The 22,500-nt window shown below is 44.9% G+C and overlaps 1 protein-coding gene across 1 annotated transcript in view; it reads left to right on the top strand.

Annotated features, from left to right (window-relative positions):
• Positions 1-652: 652 nt before the first annotated feature.
• dok4 (docking protein 4) overlaps positions 653-22,500 on the top strand; it is a gene marked incomplete at both ends in the record, with an annotated part of 30,292 nt that continues 8,444 nt past the window's right edge. The window contains 2 exons of the mRNA XM_084436583.1: positions 653-718; positions 19,685-19,792. Of these exons, the coding sequence (XP_084292709.1) occupies positions 653-718; positions 19,685-19,792 (174 nt within the window). The remainder of the gene's footprint in view (positions 719-19,684; positions 19,793-22,500) is intronic.

A 22,500-nucleotide genomic window follows, 5' to 3' on the forward strand; every position in this document is an offset into this window, starting at 1 on the left:
TGATGTCAAAGAAGCCACCGGGCCTTGGCCTCAGTAACACAGGCTGCTGCCACGGTCAATAATGGAGAGGGCAGGTGTGTCTGCGAGCCACCTCCATCCTCCTCTCCTGACACTTTCATGACTAATACATTCCTCTTTTTTCTTCCCATTCTCTCTTCTGCACTTTCTCTCTCTCTCTCTCTCCCTCTCTCTCCCTCTCTCTCTCTCTCTGTTTCAGGGCCTGTGAAGAAGGGATGAGTACAGCGATCAGAGGGAGAGAGCAGGTGAGGTGGGGACAGTCCACGGCGGTCTGAGACACACCAACAGGAAGTGTACAGGAAGACGGAGGGAGGAGAAAGGAAGTCAGGAGACTCGGCCAAACAGAGCTGAAGCTACGCCAGCAGCGCCAGGAGAAGAGGACCTAGTGAGAAGAGAGGCAGGAGGGCTGTTAGCAGGGCTGCTTCTGAAGGTCTTGACGCTAGCCTGGGAGGCTGGATGTTTACCTGGCTGGTTGAATGTTCATAGCTGGATGCTAGCCCTGGTGGTTGGATGCTAACCCTGGTGGTTGGATGCTAGCCCTGGTGGTTGGATGCTAGCCCTGGTGATTGGATGCTAGCCCTGGTCATTGGATGCTAGCGTTGGTGCACCCCAGCCGGTCCCTGGTCCCACAGAGATGGCCTCCAACTTCAACGACATCGTCAAGCAGGGCTACGTCCGCATGCGCAGCCGCAAGCTGGGGGTGAGTGTATGTGCGTGTTATTATCATGGTCGTCCCCAGACCTCGAATATGAGCCCTAATTTGTCAGTGGATAGATATGATAATGAATGTGAGTCCGATTATTATGACATTAATGTGACTGTTGCAATGAAACTTCTTGGGATGAGTCAGATAAATTAGTAGATTATGACAAATCACATGAGTATGATTGACTATTGTTGGATGCTTGATTGAACACTGAAGGGTTCCATGTCATTGTTCCGACACCCGATTATTCCTGTATAATCATGAATGAAAGGAGGCGGAGACCCTGGTGAGTGTGCAGTCGGGACAGGGGGGCGTCAGGGCAACGGGTTCTGCGTTGTCGGAATAACAGCCTGTCGGACCAATGGGATGCCGGACCAGTGGGCATTGGTCTGACTATTGAGCGGTCGGAATAATGGTGTGTCTCCCACTGGAGAGGGAACAAGGTTCAGCAAGGTCTGAAAAAGCTATACTACCACCCACTGGGGATTCATAAAGTAATATATATCTATCTATCTCTGGTTTGGCATAGTGCATAAATACACAATAGCTGCACAAATATTATAAATATATAATACAAATATTTAATATAATATAAATATAAATATAAACAGCAGTGTGTATTGAGGCTGGCTGGTACTAGCCCATAAGCTGATAAGGTGCAACTACTTTTGAAGGAACATTACTTGACACAGCTAGACCACTCTCTGACACAGAGAAGGAAAGATTCACACATTCACTTCCTACATCGATGGATATACTCACGAATTGTAGTAAAATGCAGTTAGGCCTGTTTTCTAAATAAATGCCCACAAAGCATTTCAATGCTCCGCTCACTCCTATGTAAATATGGTGTGCTCATTTGAGGTGAACCTAGCGCATTAGCCTAGCGCATTAGCATTGCTTTGCTATTCCCTCATGTATGGAACAGCGAGGCACGGTCAAAAGGAGTTATATTTCAGAGCAAAGATATTTCAAAGCAAAAGTGATGTTATTTAGGCTACTCTGTCTCATTTTGTCTCAAATACTTACAATTTTGCTTTCAAATTGCATTTGTTATTGTAGCTAGCTAGCTAGCGTTATCCAGCCGCATCGAGGAAGCAAAGCGCTGCGGCTCACGGCCAGGGAGGGGAAGAGGAAGACGCTCATCATGGAGTCGCTGTAAGTACGGCCCTAGCTGGCCCCTCATTACATTACTGCCACAAACCTACCAGTTCCAAACCTGCACATGTGGCAGGTGTTTTGAGAGCTAGCTAGTGATATGGTTCTGTGTTGAGATGCTGCATGAAGCACTTCAGCTCACTGTGGCTAGCCTAGCCAGTGAAATAGCTCACTTTTTTGAAGTTCCTTTTGGAACCCTCACCTTGCCAGGATTCAATACAGAACAGCCCAGTGGGGCACCACGAGATAGGGCAAGGTATTGCAGGGGGAATAACAGCAAAAGACATCATTTGGTAGCTGATTTCTGAGCCATCAGCATGAACGTAATTGTGGCTGGTTGACTTGATTAGTGAGCGTAGCAGGCAAAATGGGATGCTACCTGAGTTATGACCTAGCACTACTAAACATGGTTTTACACAATCAGCTTTTGAACAAGATATTTAAGTTTAAGGGATAATTGAAGACAGGATATTAGTTGCATCAGTTCTATGTTTGTACCATGACTTGAATGTCAACAAATATATTGATGGTTTGTGGATGACTGGTTTCCATAGCCTGTTCTCTAAATGGCTGAACTTATCTTAGACCAAAACAACGATTGTAATATGTTACAGCGATCTATCTTTAATCAGTAAAGGCCGTTTCAGACGCGGAGCGATATTCCGCCTGCGTTCTCGCTCGGATCAGCGGGGGACGCACGCGTCCTGCGCGCAGCGGGGAAAGCTGACTACAATTCAGCTCTTGTCACGGGCGGGCGTGTGCACGAAATGAGCACGCGCTCGACAATTTCACGGGGTCGCGCCCGCTTGCAGCTCCGCCCCAGACTGTCCGCGGCTCCCAAATTGTCTGCCTGCCTCTCTCATTGAAAATGAATTACAATGGGGGCGGCTGTAGCTCAGTTGGTAGAGCGGGTCGTTCAATGATCGAAGGGTCAGTGGTTCGAATCCCAGCTCCGACTGTACACATGTCGAAGTGTCCTTGAGCAAGACATCTAACCCCAAATTGCTCCCAATGTCCCTAAGTGCAGTCCATTTACCATTTACAATGCGCGGATATCGCTCCTCGTCTGAAACGGCCTTAAGGGTACTGCTTTTAATGCTTCACATGTACGTGTTTTGTTCCAGACCAGATCTTCCATCAATATGACACAGGGAGGCAATAAATGGTCCTCAAAAGCTGCCAAGGTACTTACAAAAGGGTAGTGTGCAATTTTGGACATTTAGCCCTATTCGGATTGTGATCCACACTCAGAGCACACTGAGACTGGTAAGATTACACCCTGTGCTTCCCGTCTTAGAAAAGGACATTTATCATAGTTTTTCCAATGTATTTACAGGTGCCTCATTGACTTCCATTGTAGCCCAGTGAGAGCCTGCAGAAAAACCGCAGCTAGCTCAATACTGGAACGATCAGTGAAATGATGGTCTCTATGTCTCAGGTTCATGGTAGACAGACCACAAATAGGGCTAAATGTCGATGACAAAAATAGCGCACTGCCCCTTTAAAGAGATACCAGAGGCCTGTGGAGGTGAAGGGGAAGCCCCGCCTGATCTGGATGGAGAAACCAAGCACTCCATCACATGGAGGTGAAGAATGAAGACACGTTCACCAGCAAGCGCAATGCTGCCATGAAAGGCTTTAATGTTTGTGTGATACACGAAGATTAAATGACCGCATTAGAGATTATCCCTGTGTGTTCTGATGCTATAAGAGATTGTAATTTATCTACTACTAAAAGTGTAACTCTCACTTTTTCTCTCATCTCAACTGTTCACATTACATGAATATAACGTGGGATACTGGGAGCTAGTGAGCTGGCAAACGAGATACCAGGATTACCGATGGGTGAAATCCCCACCTACAGTAATGTACATCTGAATCATGAACCGCAGACGACGAGCTGATTGCCTCCCTCGTCTGGTAAGAGGCATAGCTGGATAAAATGATGCTAAGGTGTTGATGTATAGTAAGATTGAGATATAAGATGTTGGTGAGTGAACGTGAAGTAGGAACTTCTCAATAAGGCAGAGAGAAAGAGGAGACCTGGTCAGACGTCACAGCAGGTTTACAAACAGGCAATGGATACATTGACAACATATTGGGGATTTACCTGCTTACTCTCTCCCCTGAAAAAGTATTTAAACTTAATAAAGTGACATACTGTATTAATAGTCAAATTACAATAGCTTTTGGCCTTCTTTAAAATCCCCGCTATCGCTGTCAGCTGGTGCGAAATGCATTCTGGGATACTTAGCTGTATGGTAATGGCATACTTAATGGTTCCCCAGCAATGCTGAATGGGGTGGGAGGCTGGGGGGGGGCTTTAGATTGACCCTAGTGTGTGCGTGTGAGTCTGGAACACATGTACCAAAGCGCACCACCAAATACATTTTGCTTTGTACATAAAACACTATGCTTGGTGTGTCTGTGCTGATGCTGCAAGCTGCAAAGGTTAGAGGCATCAGTGTCACCAGGGAAAAATGTTAGTCTGGAGCCCTGCTCCCCTCTTGTCTCCCCTCCTGTCTCTCCTCCTGTCTCTCCTGTCTCTCCTCCTTTCTCTCCTATCTCTCCTCCTGTCTCCCGTCATATCTGTCGACTTGCCCAGATGCCCCCCCACAGCGCTGTAAAAGCAATCCTCTCCTCCCTCTGTCGTTCTCTCCCTCTGTTCTCCTCCCTCTGTCGTTCCTCTCCTACCTCTGTTCTTCTCCTCCCTCTCTTCCTCTCCTCCCTCTGTCGCTCCTCTCCTCCCTCTGTTCTTCTCCTCCCTCTGTCGTTCCTCTCCTTCCTCTGTTCTTCTCCTCCCTCTCTTCCTCTCCTCCCTCTGTCGCTCCTCTCATCCCTCTGTTCTCTCCTCCCTCTCTTCCTCTCCTCCCTCTGTTCTCTCCTCCCTCTCTTCCTTTCCTCCCTCTGTTCCTCTTCTCCCTCTCTTCCTCTCCTCCCTCTGTTCCTCTCCTCCCTCTCTTCCTCTCCTCCATGCGTCAGGAACGAGTGGTGAGGAAGAGGAAGTGCACACTCAGCAGGATTGTGGTTACCGTGGCAGCGTGGGGGGGGTGACACACGGCTCCCATGGGAACGCTAGCCGAGCAAGAACCTGACCTGACTGTGGTCTCACACATGGTCTCTCCCTCCTGTCTTTGGTCTCTCTCCCTGCTTCCCTCTCTCCTCCCTGTCCTTCTCTCGTTCACACGCTCTGGCTTCCTGAGATCGTGTCTAATATTAGAGTATTAGAGTATCTCCTCTCATTTCTCTCTCATGGTTTCACAAACAAGCTTCCTAATGTCCATTTCCCCCAGCTGTGTTGTGTTTGTTTCTGTACTACCAACACATCCATATTACAGTCCTCTGCTTATGCGAGGCTAAAGCTAACACAAATGCATTTCTATGCACATTCCTGCCTATCCTGCACTTCTACTCTGCTGTGGGGTTAGATGAATTAGCTTAGCATTAGCTTAAGTGTTGATGTTGGCTGTGCTTAGCTGAAGCTAAGACTGTGTTCTAATAGCTAGTTGTCCCTGGTCTGGCCCTTCGACCAGGCCTCTCCTGCAGCAGTGAGCCTCACAGTGGTCACAGTAAAGCATGTCAGCATCACAGTCGCTGCTGTCAGACACTGCAGTCCAAACACAGCTGAGGATTGATGTGTGGTTAGAGTCTTTACTAGCTGCAACTGTCACAGGTGCAGAGATATCTGACACACACGCACACACACACACACACACACACCAAACAGGCTGTCTGGATGGTATCTGGTGTGAAAGGAGGATCTGAGAAGCAGAATAGACAGACATAAACCAAAGAGTCCATTCTGTGTCAATCGTTCTCTCTTCACCTCACAAGCCCTCCCACCATCTCTGAGGACGACTGTGGCAGATCTCTCCTCCCCCCCCCCCTCTCGATTTCTCTCTGTCCTCTTCGTCATCTCTCTCATCTTTTGTTTCTCATCAATCCGTCGGGCCCCTGGAGAGCCAGGTGTTTAGGGTTGCCAGGTGTGTAGGGTTGCCAGGTCTGTGGGGTTGCCAGGTGTGTAGGGTTGCCAGTGAGAGACACCTACAGTAGCTCAGCATTGAATGCAGACTTTCTGACAGGTTTTCAGGTGAATTAAGGTGGATGTCTGTTTTTCCTGTCTAGTATGTGTTCCAGACTGTCCAGTCATCAAGGCCCGAGGCTGGGGTTGGAGCTACTCTAGGCAGTGTGGGGGGAGGGGGCTAAAGCTAGACTGTGGTTGGGCTGGGTTTGTCAGGGAGAGCTGTGGCTGGGGCTGTAGTGGGCAGGGTTGAGTTTCTCAGGGAGAGCTGGAGCTGTAGTGGGCAGGGTTGAGTTTCTCAGGGAGAGCTGGAGCTGTAGTGGGCAGGGTTGAGTTTCTCAGGGAGAGCTTTAGTGGGCAGGGTAGAGTTTCTCGGAGAGCTGGAGCTGTAGTGGGCAGGGTTGAGTTTGTCAGGGAGGGCTGGAGCTGTAGTGGGCAGGGTTGAGTTTGTCAGGGAGAGCTGGAGCTGTAGTGGGCAGGGTTGAGTTTGTCAGGGAGGGCTGGAGCTGTAGTGGGCAGGGTTGAGTTTCTCAGGGAGAGCTGGAGCTGTAGTGGGCAGGGTTGAGTTTGTCAGGGAGAGCTGGAGCTGTAGTTGGCAGGGTTGAGTTTGTCAGGGAGAGCTGGAGCTGTAGTGGGCAGGGTTGAGTTTCTCAGGGAGAGCTGGAGCTGTAGTGGGCAGGGTTGAGTTTCTCAGGGAGAGCTGGAGCTGTAGTGGGCAGGGTTGAGTTTCTCAGGGAGGGCTGGAGCTGTAGTGGGCAGGGCTGGGTTTGTCAGGGAGGGCTGGAGCTGTAGTGGGCAGGGTTTGTCAGGGAGGGCTGGAGCTGTAGTGGGCAGGGTTGAGTTTGTCAGGGAGAGCTGGAGCTGTAGTTGGCAGGGTTGAGTTGTCAGGGAGAGCTGGAGCTGTAGTGGGCAGGGTTGAGTTTCTCAGGGAGAGCTGGAGCTGTAGTGGGCAGGGTTGAGTTTCTCAGGGAGAGCTGGAGCTGTAGTGGGCAGGGCTGGGTTTGTCAGGGAGAGCTGGAGCTGTAGTGGGCAGGGCTGGGTTTGTCAGGGAGGGCTGGAGCTGTAGTGGGCAGGGTTGAGTTTCTCAGGGAGAACTGGAGCTGTAGTGGGCAGGGCTGGGTTTGTCAGGGAGAGCTGGAGCTGTAGTGGGCAGGGCTGGGTTTGTCAGGGAGGGCTGGAGCTGGGTGCAGCCGTGCGGGGATGACAGGGCCTCCAGAGACAGGGTCCAGAGAGAGAGAGATGAATGTGCACTAACTGCCTCTGACCTCACTGTGTGGGAGCTGGAGGCAGGAAGGAGGGAGGGGCAGAGCAGAGAGAGAGGGAAAGAGAGAGAGACCTGTCTATGTTCAGTGTTTTGTGGAGATGTAGGGCATTTCATTAAAGTGCCTTTCCTATGCAATCTCTGAGATTCTCGCTGACAAAATAATTGAAGAATAGTTCACTGTTTGGCATGTGAATCTGTCTTTCTCAGTCTCTCTCTCAGAACCTCTCTCTGTCTCTTTCTCAGTCTCTCAAATTCAAATACTGTAAGCTTTATTGGTATGACGGGTGTAAACACCTATGTTGCCTAAGCAGTATATAAAATTATTAACGATTGTTCCCAGTTCGTTGAAAAATTGCTTGTGGTGATTTTGAGTTGAGTGGCAAATACTTCGACTCGCGATGTGAAACGGCTACAACGATACAGTGAAGAGTGTGTACTGCATCGAGGCATTCATTACATTGAGTCAACTCATGGACTCTAAATTGAAGACATAGAAGTATGAATGTCATTTTGACATAATTTACCAAAATACTCAATTATTTTCAACAATGCTTTATTTATATTAAGTCGACACTTTCATCATTACATGGAGTCAACACTTTCATCATTACATGGAGTCAACACTTTCATCATTACATGGAGTCAACACTTTCATCATTACACAGAGTCGACACTTTCATCATTACATGGAGTCAACACTTTCATGGTCTCTAAATGTAGAATGTCATTGTGCTCTATAGCTACCAAAATAAAAAGAACGTTAATTTCAACAATGCTTTATTTAGGGCCTACATTTCATGAACTCTCACAAAGTACTTACGTTTTTTCAACAATGTATACCTAGCCCTCCAAAATACTAAAATATGCATTATAGGCCTTTTCAACAATAGCCCTCCAAAACAATATAACCAATGTCTGTGACCCAGTAGGCTTTAAACAATAATGACAGGGGTCAACGGGGTCAACTTGTTTGGTCAACCATTATTGTTCAGCCTTTTGGATATACTATCTGCCTCACCTATACCAATAGGCTATGGGTAGACTTGGTAACTTATTGTTGTATATTTTGTATAAATACGGTCAAACATATCCCAATAATTTAAGAGGAAATGTTGTCTAGACTATGTGATTTATTTTTTACACACAGAACTGGGTTGTTAATATGGTTTCACACTAAAAATGGTTTCCCTCTTTCTTTCTCAGTCTCAGTCCCTCTCTCTCCCTTTCTCTCTCCCTCTCGTTTTCTCTTTTTTCAGTCTCTCTCTTTCCCTCTCTCTCTCTCTCTTTTTCTCTTTCTCAGTCTCTCTCTTTCCCTCTCTCTCTCTTTCTCTTTCTCAGCCTCTCACTCTCTTTTTCTCTTTCTCAGTCTCTGTCTCTCTCTCTCTCTCTTTCTCTCTTCCTCAGTATCTCTCTCTCTCCTGCTGGCTCGTTGTTTATATTAGCTAAGCCTCAGGGGAAAGAGCCATGCAAACAAGTGATCCATGTCTACCTGTCTGAAATATCCATTACACTCTCTCTCTCACACACACACACACACACACACACACACACACACACACACACACACACACACACACACACACACACACTGCATGAAGCATTTTCAGACTAAACAGACTAAACACCAACTAAAACTGTTACATCCCCTCCGTAGGGCTGAGAGAGAGAGAGAGAAGCTGACTGCAGCGAGGAGAAGCCAGCTAGGAGGAAGAGAAGAGAGGAGTAGAGGAGGACAGGGAGGGTCTGAGGGTGAGAGAGGGAGGGTAGAGGGGCTGGTAGAGGGAGGGTAGAGGGGCTGGTAGAGGGAGGGTAGAGGGGCTGGTATTTGTCAGTGGAGGGAGGGTAGAGGGAGGGTAGAGGGGCTGGTATGTGTCTGTGGAGGGAGGGTAGAGAGGTTGGTAGAGGGAGGGTAGAGGTGCTGGTAGAGGGGCTGGTATGTGTCTGTGTAGGAGGGTAGAGGGGCTGGTAGAGGGAGGGTAGAGGGGCTGGTATGTGTCTGTGTAGGGAGGGTAGAGGGGCTGGTATGTGTCTGTGTAGGGAGGGTAGAGGGAGGGTAGAGGGGCTGGTATGTGTCTGGAGGGAGGGTAGAGGGGCTGGTAGAGGGAGGGTAGAGGGGCTGGTATGTGTCTGTGTAGGGAGGGTAGAGAGGTTGGTAGAGGGAGGGTAGAGGGGCTGGTAGAGGGAGGGTAGAGGGGCTGGTATGTGTCTGTGTAGGGAGGGTAGAGGGGCTGGTAGAGGGAGGGTAGAGGGGCTGGTATGTGTCAATGGAGGGAGGGTAGAGGGGCTGGTAGAGGGAGGGTAGAGGGGCTGGTATGTGTCTGTGGAGGGAGGGTAGAGGGGCTGGTAGAGGGGCTGGTAGAGGGGCTGGTAGAGGGAGGGTAGAGGGGCTGGTATGTGTCTGTGGAGGTTCTTTGCTCCATTGCCTGAAACTCTGCTTAACCCGCCCCCTTCTGACTCTCTCTTTGTTCTGTTTCTGCTCCTCCACCCGCTAGTTTAATGACCAGTCCACCCCTCTGGGGATGGAGAGAGGGGAGGGTGAGAGAGGGGAGGGTAAGAGAGAGGGGATGGAGAGAGGGGAGGGTGAGAGAGACAGGGGATGGAGAGAGGGGAGGGTGAGAGAGACAGGGGATGGAGAGAGGGGAGGGTAAGAGAGAGGGGATGGAGAGAGGGGAGGGTGAGAGAGACAGGGGATGGAGAGAGGGGAGGGTAAGAGAGACAGGGGATGGTGAGAGGGGAGGGTGAGAGAGACAGGGGATGGTGAGAGGGGAGGGTGAGAGAGAGGGGATGGAGAGAGGGGAGGGTGAGAGAGAGAGGGGATGGAGAGAGGGGAGGGTGAGAGAGACAGGGGATGGTGAGAGGCGAAATTTATCCGAATCCAAATTTCGCGGAGGTTTACAGCGTGAAGGGATGGCTGTTGTATGTTCGGTGAAATTAGTACTGTTTACAAGTTACTGTTGTTTCGAAATGCAGAGGCGAAAGGACCTATGGTGTTTACAGGACAACTTCAGAGCTTGGTAAGCATAAACCATGTAATTCCTGAACTTGAAATCCACGTATATCATACTTTTAGAGTTTTTCGAGTGTGCCCATAGCTAGCAACGAGCCAGGGTGCGCGCGCCGACGTTATTGACACAGAACTCTGTACTGCACAAAACAGAAATATTTTAACCTGTACTAGTCAGATACATGCCAGGGAAGCCAGGAATAGGGTTGAACATGAAATTCAGTGTCCTTATCCTTTAAGGTAATAATAATAATAATACATTTTATTTGTTTTGCACTTTACATTTAGAAAAAAAATCTCAAAGTGCTATAAAACAGGTGTTTAAAAACAACAAAGTAGTTACAGCCAACTACATGGGAGGACAAAGAAAGACAAGATAAAATGAGCAAACAAGCATTTTAAAAACATGATATGGAAAACATGCAACCTACTGTAAGAAAGCAGTCATCAGAACGCTTTTGTGAAAAGGTGCGTTTTTAGGTGTTTCTTTAAGGATTCTACAGACTGTGGGGTCCTGAGGTGGTCGGGGAGGGTGTTCCACAGCCTGGGGGCAGCCCAGCAGAAAGCCTGCATGCCCATGGTTTTAAGGTGGATCTGTGGGGGTTTGAGGAGGTTTGCAGTGGAGGAGCGGAGGGTGTGTGAGGTGGTCTGGGGGGTGAGAAGATCCTTGAGGTAGGGGGGGGCGTGGCCATATATGCACTGGTGGGTGAGGAGGGAAACCTTGAAATCAATTCTGAGCGAGATAGGGAGCCAGTGAAGGGACTTGAGGATGGGGGTGATGTGATCATATTTCCGCACCCTCATCAGGATCCTAGCAGCGCTGTTCTGTATATACTGGAGCCTCTGAAGGCTGTAGCTAGGGATCCTGATGAGGAGAGCATTGCAGTAGCCCAGCCTGGAGGAGACGAACGCATGGACGAGCTCTCGCTAAGGTGAATGAAAAGGGAGCAGATATGAGCCTAAACGGTTTTGGCTTCTGCCGTTTCTTCACAATTACATTTGTCAGAAGCCATCTTTCAAAATCGCTTTATAATAAAAGTATTGATTAATACTTCCACTGCCTATAGGCTATACATTAATCTGTCAATCATCAGGTTATCCACGTTAGTTATCTTCAACTGGCAGCAACAGTGCGTCAACATGGAAAATGGAGATCTGGAATATTTGGTGATAGAATACCACAGAATTACATTTTGAGCAGCAGACTAGCAGCTCAAAATAAGAGAAGATGGGAGAGAAGGGAGAACAACCGCTGGTCTCTGCATCCTATTAAGATACCAGATGTTCTGAGGTCTACACATCTGTTGTGTGAGTCGGTTGGCTGATGCTTGGCATGGGCGTTAGTTGAGCTTGTTGGTGTTTGGGGGCTTGTAGCTGGCTCCCTGTTTTAGCTTGGCATGCTGCTTGGCCAATCCAGGGAAGCATTTAGAGTGGAGCCATCAAATTTAACTGTATTCCATTTGTGTCAATAAATGGTAATCTACCTCTGGCACAAGTGTTCCTGAATGAAATTAGTTTCTTTGATGGAGAAATTGAAGGGATCAGACATGAGATTTAGAGTTTTTCAATTGGCCTATCAGTGAAATGGAGGATGCTGACAGTGCCCTAGCTACACTGAGCAGCGACTTTTTTGTTTGTCCTACTCCTCCCAGATCTACCTCCACAAGCACATCACGAGGAGCCATGACAACCTCTACGTCTCTGCTGAGGACCAGAGATCAGACCAGAGACTCTCTCCTCTCGATCCCTCCCTATCACCACCTCCACCACCCTCCTCCCCCCGGCTCCCATCTGGAGACAGAATTTACTGTATTAATTACATACTCAAAATCGTCTACATGCATATTAGATCCTATACCTGCTAAACTAGTGAAATAATTATTACCTGTGATTATTAAAACTTTATATAACTATAAACATTATAAATTAATCATTATCTATTAGAGATGTACCATCACCTCTTAAATGGCTGTAATTAAGCCTCTCCTTAAGAAACCAAATCAAATCTCTAACGTCATGTCCAACTATAGACCTATTTCAAACCTTGTGTAAGATTCTAGAGAAAGCTGTAGCACAGCAGCTTAGTTTATTCCTACGTATCAACAACGGCTTTACATTCTTTAAATCAGGCTTTAGACCACATCATAGCACAGAGACAGCCCTAGTCAGTGTTGAATGGTCTTTTCATTGCATCTGACTGTAACTGTTTATCCTCCTCTTAGACTTAAGTGATCGCATGGATCTCCAAGTCCGTCCTCTTGGATAGACTTGAAAGCCTAGAGGGCCTGGGAGGACAAGCACGTTCCTGGTTTAGATCGTATCTAACAGATCGCTACCAATTTGGACATGTAGATTATTACTCCAGGATGAGATTTTGTGTTCGCCAAGGATGTGTACTTGGACAATTGCTATTCTTTCTAGCTCTCATTTGGAGAGATCCTCAAGCATGGTGTTAGCTTATATTGCTATGCACATGATAAACAGCTGTACTGTATGTATTTATCTGTTAAACCTAATGTCTATAATGACTTGCTTTTTGTTTTAATGCTTTTAATTTGTCCTGCCTTTTGTTTTAAATGTCTTTAATGTCTTGCTTTTTGTTTTAATGCTTTTAATGTCTCATGTAAAGCACCTTGAATTGCCCTGTGGCTGAAATGTGCTATATAAATAAACTTGCCTTGCCTTGCCTTGCCTTGCCTTGCCTTGCCTTGCCTTGCCTTGCCTTGCCTTGCCTTGCCTTAAACCTGGAGATGTATCTCAACTCTGAAAGCTGGAGGCCTGCCTTTAGGATATTACGGATTGGATGACACAAAATATCCTTTTACATTCAAACAACTGAAGTGTGACTTGGCTCAAAGGTCTCCAGGAATAAGCTGTTGGGTTTTGTCTTACAACTGTTTCTCTGTCATTTCAAACGCAGTTATTAAGAACTTACCACCAACCTGACGTGCTGTCATCAACCACGATCTCTCATTTGATGCACATATAACAAACTCAGAGGTATGATGGCAGTTCAGGATGCTGAAAAGCTAGTCCGCGCTTTTATAACCTCCCATCTAGACTATTGAGATGTGCTGCTCTCAGCTGTCCTACCACATCTGTAAAGAGCCTCCAGCTGGTCCACAACAGCTGACGAACACCAGAGAAAGTGACCATATCACACTGTCCACTCTGTTATCTTCTCTCTACTGGTTGCCAGTTGAGCATATATAGTTGATTTTAAGATACTGCTCCTAACTTGTAAAGCGTGAAATGGCCTTGGACCCTCCTACTGTACCTTATCTTTTTTTCGGGTGGAAATAATTTAATTTTTCACTGCTCGGACTAGGAATGGACTAGACACCCCTGGGTGGCAGATCTCTGATCAGAATTGCTTGTACTACATACCTTTGAATGTTCATGAAGATTGTAGATAAAAATAAATTTGGTCTGAAAAAAAAACGCCATACATACCCCTTATCTTTTTTCTGGGTGGAAATAATTACATTTTTCTCTGCTCGGACTATGATTGGACTAGACACCCCTGGGTGGCAGATCTCTGATCAGGATTGCTTGTACTACATACCTTTGAATGTTCATGAAGATTGTAGATAAAAATACATTTGGTCTGAAAAAAAATCGCCGTACATACCCCTTATCTTTTTTTCGGGTGGAAATAATTACATTTTTCTCTGCTCGGACTAGGAATGGACTAGACACCCCTGGGTGGCAGATCTCTGATAAGAATTGCTTGTACTACATACCTTTGAATGTTCATGAAGATTGTAGATAAAAATAAATTTGGTCTGAAAAGAAAACGCCATACATGCATGCCCCTTATCTTTTTTTCTGGTGGAAATAATTACATTTTTCTCTGCTCGGCCTAGGAATGGACTAGACACCCCTGGGTGGCAGATCTCTGATCAGAATTGCTTGTACTGCATACCTTTGGATGTTCATGAAGATTGTAGATAAAAATAAATTTGGTCTGAAAAAAAAACGCCATACATATACCCCTTATCTTTTTTCCGGGTGGAAATAATTACATTTTTCTCTGCTCGGACTATGATTGGACTAGACACCCCTGGGTGGCAGATCTCTGATCAGAATTGCTTGTACTACATACCTTTGAATGTTCATGAGGATTGTAGATAAAAATTACTTTGGTCTGAAGAAAATAACGCCATACATACCCCTTATCTTTTTTTCTGGTGGAAATAATTACATTTTTCTCTGCTCGGCCTAGGAATGGACTAGACACCCCTGGGTGGCAGATCTCTGATCAGAATTGCTTGTACTACATACCTTTGAATGTTCATGAAGATTGTAGATAAAAATAAATTTGGTCTGAAAAAAAACCGCCATACATACCCCTTATCTTTTTTTCTGGTGGAAATAATTACATTGTTCTCTGCTCGGCCTAGGAATGGACTAGACACCCCTGGGTGGCAGATCTCTGATAAGAATTGCTTGTACTACATACCTTTGAAAGTTCATGAAGATTGTAGATAAAAATTAATTTGGTCTGAAAAAAAAACGCCATACATACCCCTTATCTTTTTTTCGGGTGGAAATAATTACATTTTTCTCTGCTCGGACTAGGAATGGACTAGACACCCCTGGGTGGCAGATCTGTGATCAGGATTGCTTGTACTACATACCTTTGAATGTTCATGAAGATTGTAGATAAAAATAAATTTGGTCTGAAAAGAAAACGCCATACATACCCCTTATCTTTTTTCCGGGTGGAAATAATTACATTTTTCTCTGCCGTCCTAGGAATGGACTAGACACCCCTTGGTGGCAGATCTCTGATAAGAATTGCTTGTACTACATACCTTTGAATGTTCATGAAGATTGTAGATAAAAATAAATTTGGTCTGAAAAAAAAACGCCATACATACCCCTTATCTTTTTTTCTGCTGGAAATAATTACATTTTTCTCTGCTCGGCCTAGGAATGGAGTAGACACCCCTGGGTGGCAGATCTCTGATAAGAATTGCTTGTACTACATACCTTTGAATGGTCATGAAGATTGTAGATAAAAATAAATTTGGTCTGAAAAGAAAACGCCATACATACCCCTTATCTTTTTTCCGGGTGGAAATAATTACATTTTTCTCTGCTCGGCCTAGGAATGGACTAGACACCCCTGGGTGGCAGATCTCTGATAAGAATTGCTTGTACTACATACCTTTGAATGTTCATGAAGATTGTAGATAAAAATAAATTTGGTCTGAAAAAAAAACGCCATACATACCCCTTATCTTTTTTTCTGGTGGAAATAATTACATTTTTCTCTGCTCGGCCTAGGAATGGAGTAGACACCCCTGGGTGGCAGATCTCTGATAAGAATTGCTTGTACTACATACCTTTGAATGTTCATGAAGATTGTAGATAGAAATTAATTTGGTCTGAAAAAAAAACGCCATACATACCCCTTAACTTTTTTCCGGGTGGAAATAATTACATTTTCCTCTGCTCGGCCTAGGAATGGACTAGACACCCCTGGGTGGCATATCTCTGATAAGAATTGCTTGTACTACATACCTTTGAATGTTCATGAAGATTGTAGATAAAAATTAATTTGGTCTGAAGAAAATAACGCCATACATACCCCTTATCTTTTTTTCTGGTGGAAATAATTACATTTTTCTCTGCTCGGCCTAGGAATGGACTAGACACCCCTGGGTGGCAGATCTCTGATCAGAATTGCTTGTACTACATACCTTTGAATGTTCATGAAGATTGTAGATAAAAATAAATTTGGTCTGAAAAAAAACCGCCATACATACCCCTTATCTTTTTTTCTGGTGGAAATAATTACATTGTTCTCTGCTCGGCCTAGGAATGGACTAGACACCCCTGGGTGGCAGATCTCTGATAAGAATTGCTTGTACTACATACCTTTGAAAGTTCATGAAGATTGTAGATAAAAATTAATTTGGTCTGAAAAAAAAACGCCATACATACCCCTTATCTTTTTTTCGGGTGGAAATAATTACATTTTTCTCTGCTCGGACTAGGAATGGACTAGACACCCCTGGGTGGCAGATCTCTGATCAGGATTGCTTGTACTACATACCTTTGAATGTTCATGAAGATTGTAGATAAAAATAAATTTGGTCTGAAAAGAAAACGCCATACATACCCCTTATCTTTTTTCCGGGTGGAAATAATTACATTTTTCTCTGCCGTCCTAGGAATGGACTAGACACCCCTTGGTGGCAGATCTCTGATAATAATTGCTTGTACTACATACCTTTGAATGTTCATGAAGATTGTAGATAAAAATAAATTTGGTCTGAAAAAAAAACGCCATACATACCCCTTATCTTTTTTTCTGCTGGAAATAATTACATTTTTCTCTGCTCGGCCTAGGAATGGAGTAGACACCCCTGGGTGGCAGATCTCTGATAAGAATTGCTTGTACTACATACCTTTGAATGGTCATGAAGATTGTAGATAAAAATAAATTTGGTCTGAAAAGAAAACGCCATACATACCCCTTATCTTTTTTCCGGGTGGAAATAATTACATTTTTCTCTGCTCGGCCTAGGAATGGACTAGACACCCCTGGGTGGCAGATCTCTGATAAGAATTGCTTGTACTACATACCTTTGAATGTTCATGAAGATTGTAGATAAAAATAAATTTGGTCTGAAAAAAAAACGCCATACATACCCCTTATCTTTTTTTCTGGTGGAAATAATTACATTTTTCTCTGCTCGGCCTAGGAATGGAGTAGACACCCCTGGGTGGCAGATCTCTGATAAGAATTGCTTGTACTACATACCTTTGAATGTTCATGAAGATTGTAGATAGAAATTAATTTGGTCTGAAAAAAAAACGCCATACATACCCCTTAACTTTTTTCCGGGTGGAAATAATTACATTTTTCTCTGCTCGGCCTAGGAATGGACTAGACACCCCTGGGTGGCATATCTCTGATAAGAATTGCTTGTACTACATACCTTTGAATGTTCATGAAGATTGTAGATAAAAATAAATTTGGTCTGAAAAAAAAACGCCATACATACCCCTTATCTTTTTTCCGGGTGGAAATAATTACATTTTTCTCTGCTCGGACTATGATTGGACTAGACACCCCTGGGTGGCAGATCTCTGATCAGGAGTGCTTGTACTACATACCTTTGAATGTTCATGAAGATTGTAGATAAAAATACATTTGGTCTGAAAAAAAAACGCCATACATACCCCTTATCTTTTTTCCGGGTGGAAATAATTACATTTTTCTCTGCTCGGCCTAGGAATGGACTAGACACCCCTGGGTGGCAGATCTCTGATCAGAATTGCTTGTACATACCTTTGAATGTTCATGAAGATTGTAGATAAAAATAAATTAGGTCTGAAAAAAAAACGCCATACATACCCCTTATCTTTTTTTCTGGTGGAAATAATTACATTTTTCTCTGCTCGGCCTAGGAATGGACTAGACACCCCTGGGTGGCAGATCTCTGATAAGAATTGCTTGTACTACATACCTTTGAATGTTCATGAAGATTGTAGATAAAAATAAATTTGGTCTGAAAAAAAACGCCATACATGCATGCCCCTTATCTTTTTTCTGGTGGAAATAATTACATTTTTCTCTGCTCGGCCTAGGAATGGACTAGACACCCCTGGGTGGCAGATCTCTGATCAGAATTGCTTGTACTGCATACCTTTGGATGTTCATGAAGATTGTAGATAAAAATTAATTTGGTCTGAAAAAAAAACGCCATACATATACCCCTTATCTTTTTTCCGGGTGGAAATAATTAAATTTTTCTCTGCTCGGACTATGATTGGACTAGACACCCCTGGGTGGCAGATCTCTGATCAGAATTGCTTGTACTACATACCTTTGAATGTTCATGAAGATTGTAGATAAAAATACATTTGGTCTGAAAAAAATCGCCATACATACCCCTTATCTTTTTTTCTGGTGGAAATAATTACATTTTTCTCTGCTCGGCCTAGGAATGGACTAGACACCCCTGGGTGGCAGATCTCTGATCAGAATTGCTTGTACTACATACCTTTGAATGTTCATGAAGATTGTAGATAAAAATTAATTTGGTCTGAAAAAAAACCGCCATACCTACCCCTTATCTTTTTTTCGGGTGGAAATAATTACATTTTTCACTGCTCGGACTAGGAACGGACTAGACACCCCTGGGTGGCAGATCTCTGATCAGAATTGCTTGTACTACATACCTTTGAATGTTCATGAAGATTGTAGATAAAAATAAATTTGGTCTGAAAAAAACCCGCCATACCTACCCCTTATCTTTTTTTCGGGTGGAAATAATTACATTTTTCTCTGCTCGGCCTAGGAATGGACTAGACACCCCTGGGTGGCAGATCTCTGATCAGAATTGCTTGTACTACATACCTTTGAATGTTCATGAAGATTGTAGATAAAAATTAATTTGGTCTGAAAAAAAACCGCCATACCTACCCCTTATCTTTTTTTCGGGTGGAAATAATTACATTTTTCACTGCTCGGACTAGGAATGGACTAGACACCCCTGGGTGGCAGATCTCTGATCAGAATTGCTTGTACTACATACCTTTGAATGTTCATGAAGATTGTAGATAAAAATAAATTTGGTCTGAAAAAAACCCGCCATACCTACCCCTTATCTTTTTTTCGGGTGGAAATAATTACATTTTTCTCTGCTCGGCCTAGGAATGGACTAGACACCCCTGGGTGTCTAGTCCAAACCAATTTGGTTTTGAAAAAAACCCACCATACATACCCCTTAGTGACCCATTCTAATCCCCCACGGCCTCCCCATGCCCTCCGCTTAGCAGGTCCCGGTTACCTTACAACCCCTCACAGAGCTTTCTCCTACAGACCCCTGTGCTTCTCCTACAGACCCCTGTGCTCCTCCTACAGGCCCCTGTGCTGTGGAACAGCCTGCCCTCTGATTTATTGTCTGCTTGTGTCTTTATGAATCCAACTGTTTTGGTTTTGTGTCTGGGTTGTTTCAGGCCTCTATGTAATTACAGCTCATGTACTGTTTCATTGTTAAAGCTGCTCTGTGATGCTATAACAGTATACAAATAAAGCTGAATTTAATTGAATTTATTTCCTAGTCATACTCTATTTCTGATCTTTCTTACATGATTGAGCTACCTAGATAGGAACCATCTAATCCATGTTGTGAAATATAATGCAAATAACTAGACAATGACAAGAACAAGCACCAAAAGAGCTACTAAACACCTCAAGCTTTGCACTCGGTGGATTTAGAAAGTGAACTGGCCCCTGAGTAGAACAGACTATACTTTTACTGACACACCAAGCATAGTTTTTTGTTGTTGTAAAAAATGTACTTGGCAATGGGGAAAATAAACAGTGGAAACACCCCCTAGTGGTGGGCTCTGGTACATGACGGATAGAAGAACAAATGAGGGGGACAATAAAGACAGAGCCTCCCTTTTCTCCGAGTTCTTCTGTCAGAAAGAGGAGATTGCGTGTCCCAGACGTCCAGCGCTGACCCTGTGCTTCTCTCTCTTTGACAGATCTACCGCCGATGCTGGCTGGTCTTTAAGAAGTCCTCCAGTAAAGGACCTCGCAGACTGGAGAAATACCCAGACGAGAAGTCAGCCTACATCAGAGCCTGTCCCAAGGTTGATACACCTTCATCTACAGTACAGTGGGTAGCCCTCGGGTGATATGACCTGCGCCATTTCAATGCACTGGTTACAGGGTTCAGCACTACCACTCGCATTCTCAAGAGGGAGTAGTAATACTACTCAATGACCCATAGCCTGCTGTAGTAGCCTGGTCTATCTACAAATGAAGACAGCGCCTTATTGTCTGGATGGCGCAGAAGTAACTTTAGCCAAAGTTAAGACAAAATCAAGGGAGATTCTTCCCTTGAATATTATATTTTTTACTTCGATCATGAGGTAAAATGTGTCCTGAAATTGTTTGATCGTTTTGTTCATTAAATGTAAGTGTAAATTGTCTGAATGGTTTTCCAAACATTCTATGAAGGCCATGATACACAGCACGACATTAGTTGAGTCCCTTATTCTCAAACTCATCCTTGTTCTGTCTGGATGTTTATTATTACTATTACTATGTATCCACCAATTCATTTTCGGGACAAGACGTAATATCTGTCAATTCACTAGGAGTGAGGTAAGTCCAGCTCAAGGAACTTGCAATATTCCAATTGTGCATTTAGTTTCTTTGCATTTAGTTACTAGAAAACCGTATAGCAAATCTAACAACGTTGAGAATAAACAAAATCGGTCCCCTGTCGCTCCAGAGCTTTGAAATATTGGAGATACAATAACATGGGAAGGGCTGACGGGAGCTAAAGTAGGCGGTGGCTTGTGGGGGAGTGTGGGGAGCTATTGAGATGAATGGTTCATCCCTACGAACACATTCCAGTTGCAGGACCATCGTAGCAACATGCTCTCTAAGTGGCATCATCCGTGTCACGTTCCAAAATGACTTGGCGTGCACTGAAACACAGGACTCCCAGATTGATCCCTGCAACGTCACACTATAACGTTGTGGATCCGTTGCAGTTGTGTGGTAAAAATGATTTCCGCAATGTAAAATGAGCACATTATGAGTACGTCCGCAGGAAGTAATGTCGTAGACGTACTTGGTTGAGATGTGGTCTACAGGTCTACCTCCCTACAACATTGCTGACACGTGGGCTTCACATATTTATGTACATGCTGATTGGTCACTTACTTACTAAACCCTGACCATACTTTGACATTTTGTGTTTTAAAAAAGGATGGAATGCCATTGCTTCTGTAATTCATCATTTCAAATTTTATTTTCAGATATACTCAGTGCAATACATGTCAACTCAGCACTCACATCTCATCTGAACTTGGGATGAGATGAATTGAGATGAATGCAACTCCACTCTAAACCAAGACAGTGTATGAGCGCCCTCTACTGGAGGAATATCAAGTGTACTGCAACAGTACTGTATTACCTGAATAAGGATTTTTTATTAACTTTAACTTAAAAGAATTCCACAGTTACGCACATCAAGCCCAAATGTCATTGAGATCAGGTTCAAGTTACTAAGTGATAACAGTGGTACATACAGCTTCTGTTTTGTATGAATATGGTGGTATCTCCAGAAATTGTCCTCTTAGCCCTTCACACACTGGTCAGTTATAGGGTCTTGGCTTGTCCATGTCTCTGTCTCTGTCTCCAGGGGGGAGCCGGGGTGAGGAGGGTGGTGATAGGGAGGGATCGAGAGGAGAGAGTCTCTGCTCTGATCTCTGGTCCTCAGCAGAGACATAGAGGTTGTCATGGCTCCTCTTGATGTGCTTGTGGAGGTAGATCTGGGAGGTGTAGGAGAATGGGCTCACGGAGCAGGAGAACACCTGAGTCTTGGACAACTCTGACATCACACCTAGGAGAGCGAACGAGAGACCATTAAAAAGGATTCTCTCACCTGTAGTACAAGTTCAAATATTGAGTGATTATATGTAGCTAGTGGGGGGTAACAACCACACAACTTCAGAGTGAGGAGAGGAGAGGAGAGAGAAGGAGATGTGAGAGGTTCCACAGGCTGAGGGGGAGAAAGGGAGAGAGACAGAGGAGAGGAGAGAGAGGGAGAGAGACAGAGAGAGACAGAGGAGAGGAGAGAGAGGGAGAGAGGAGAGGAGAGAGAGGGAGAGAGACAGAGGAGAGGAGAGAGAGGGAGAGAGACAGAGGAGAGGAGAGAGAGGGAGAGAGACAGAGGAGAGGAGAGAGAGGGAGAGAGACAGAGGAGAGAGAGGGAGAGAGACAAAGGAGAGGAGAGAGAGGGAGAGAGACAGAGGAGAGAGAGGGAGAGAGACAGAGGAGAGAGAGGGAGAGAGAGAGAGGGAGAGACAGAGGAAAGAGAGGGAGAGAGACGGAGGAGAGGAGAGAGACAGAGGAGAGGAGAGAGGAGGGGAGGGAAGGACTGTGGAGGAGAGTTCATATTCAGCGCTGTTTAGTGTTACAGCCCAACTGAAATGGTTCAGAATGAAAGTTGCAAATGTCTCACAGTTCAACCCCCTGCTCTTGTTGGGAGGCGGATCCTGGATCAGTTGTGGATAGGCTATTTCAGCCGATACTCAACGCGCCGAGTTGCCGGTATCTACACCAGGCTGTTTGTTGAGCAATTCCACGGAGACAAAGCTACTTGTTTCAATGGCACAACAGGATCCGTAATGTTACGGTATGAACACAAAAGAACACAAGAACGAAACATGTTACTCTAGAGCAGGCATTCCCAAACTGTGAGGCGGGCCACCCCTAGGGGGCCCCAAAGAAATTCAGGGGAGGCGCAAAGGGATGGTTAGGGGGAAAAAAAGGAAAACATTTT

This window comes from Borostomias antarcticus (genome assembly GCF_949987555.1).
Source record: "Borostomias antarcticus genome assembly, chromosome: 4".
NCBI classification, from domain to species: Eukaryota; Metazoa; Chordata; class Actinopteri; order Stomiiformes; family Stomiidae; genus Borostomias; species Borostomias antarcticus.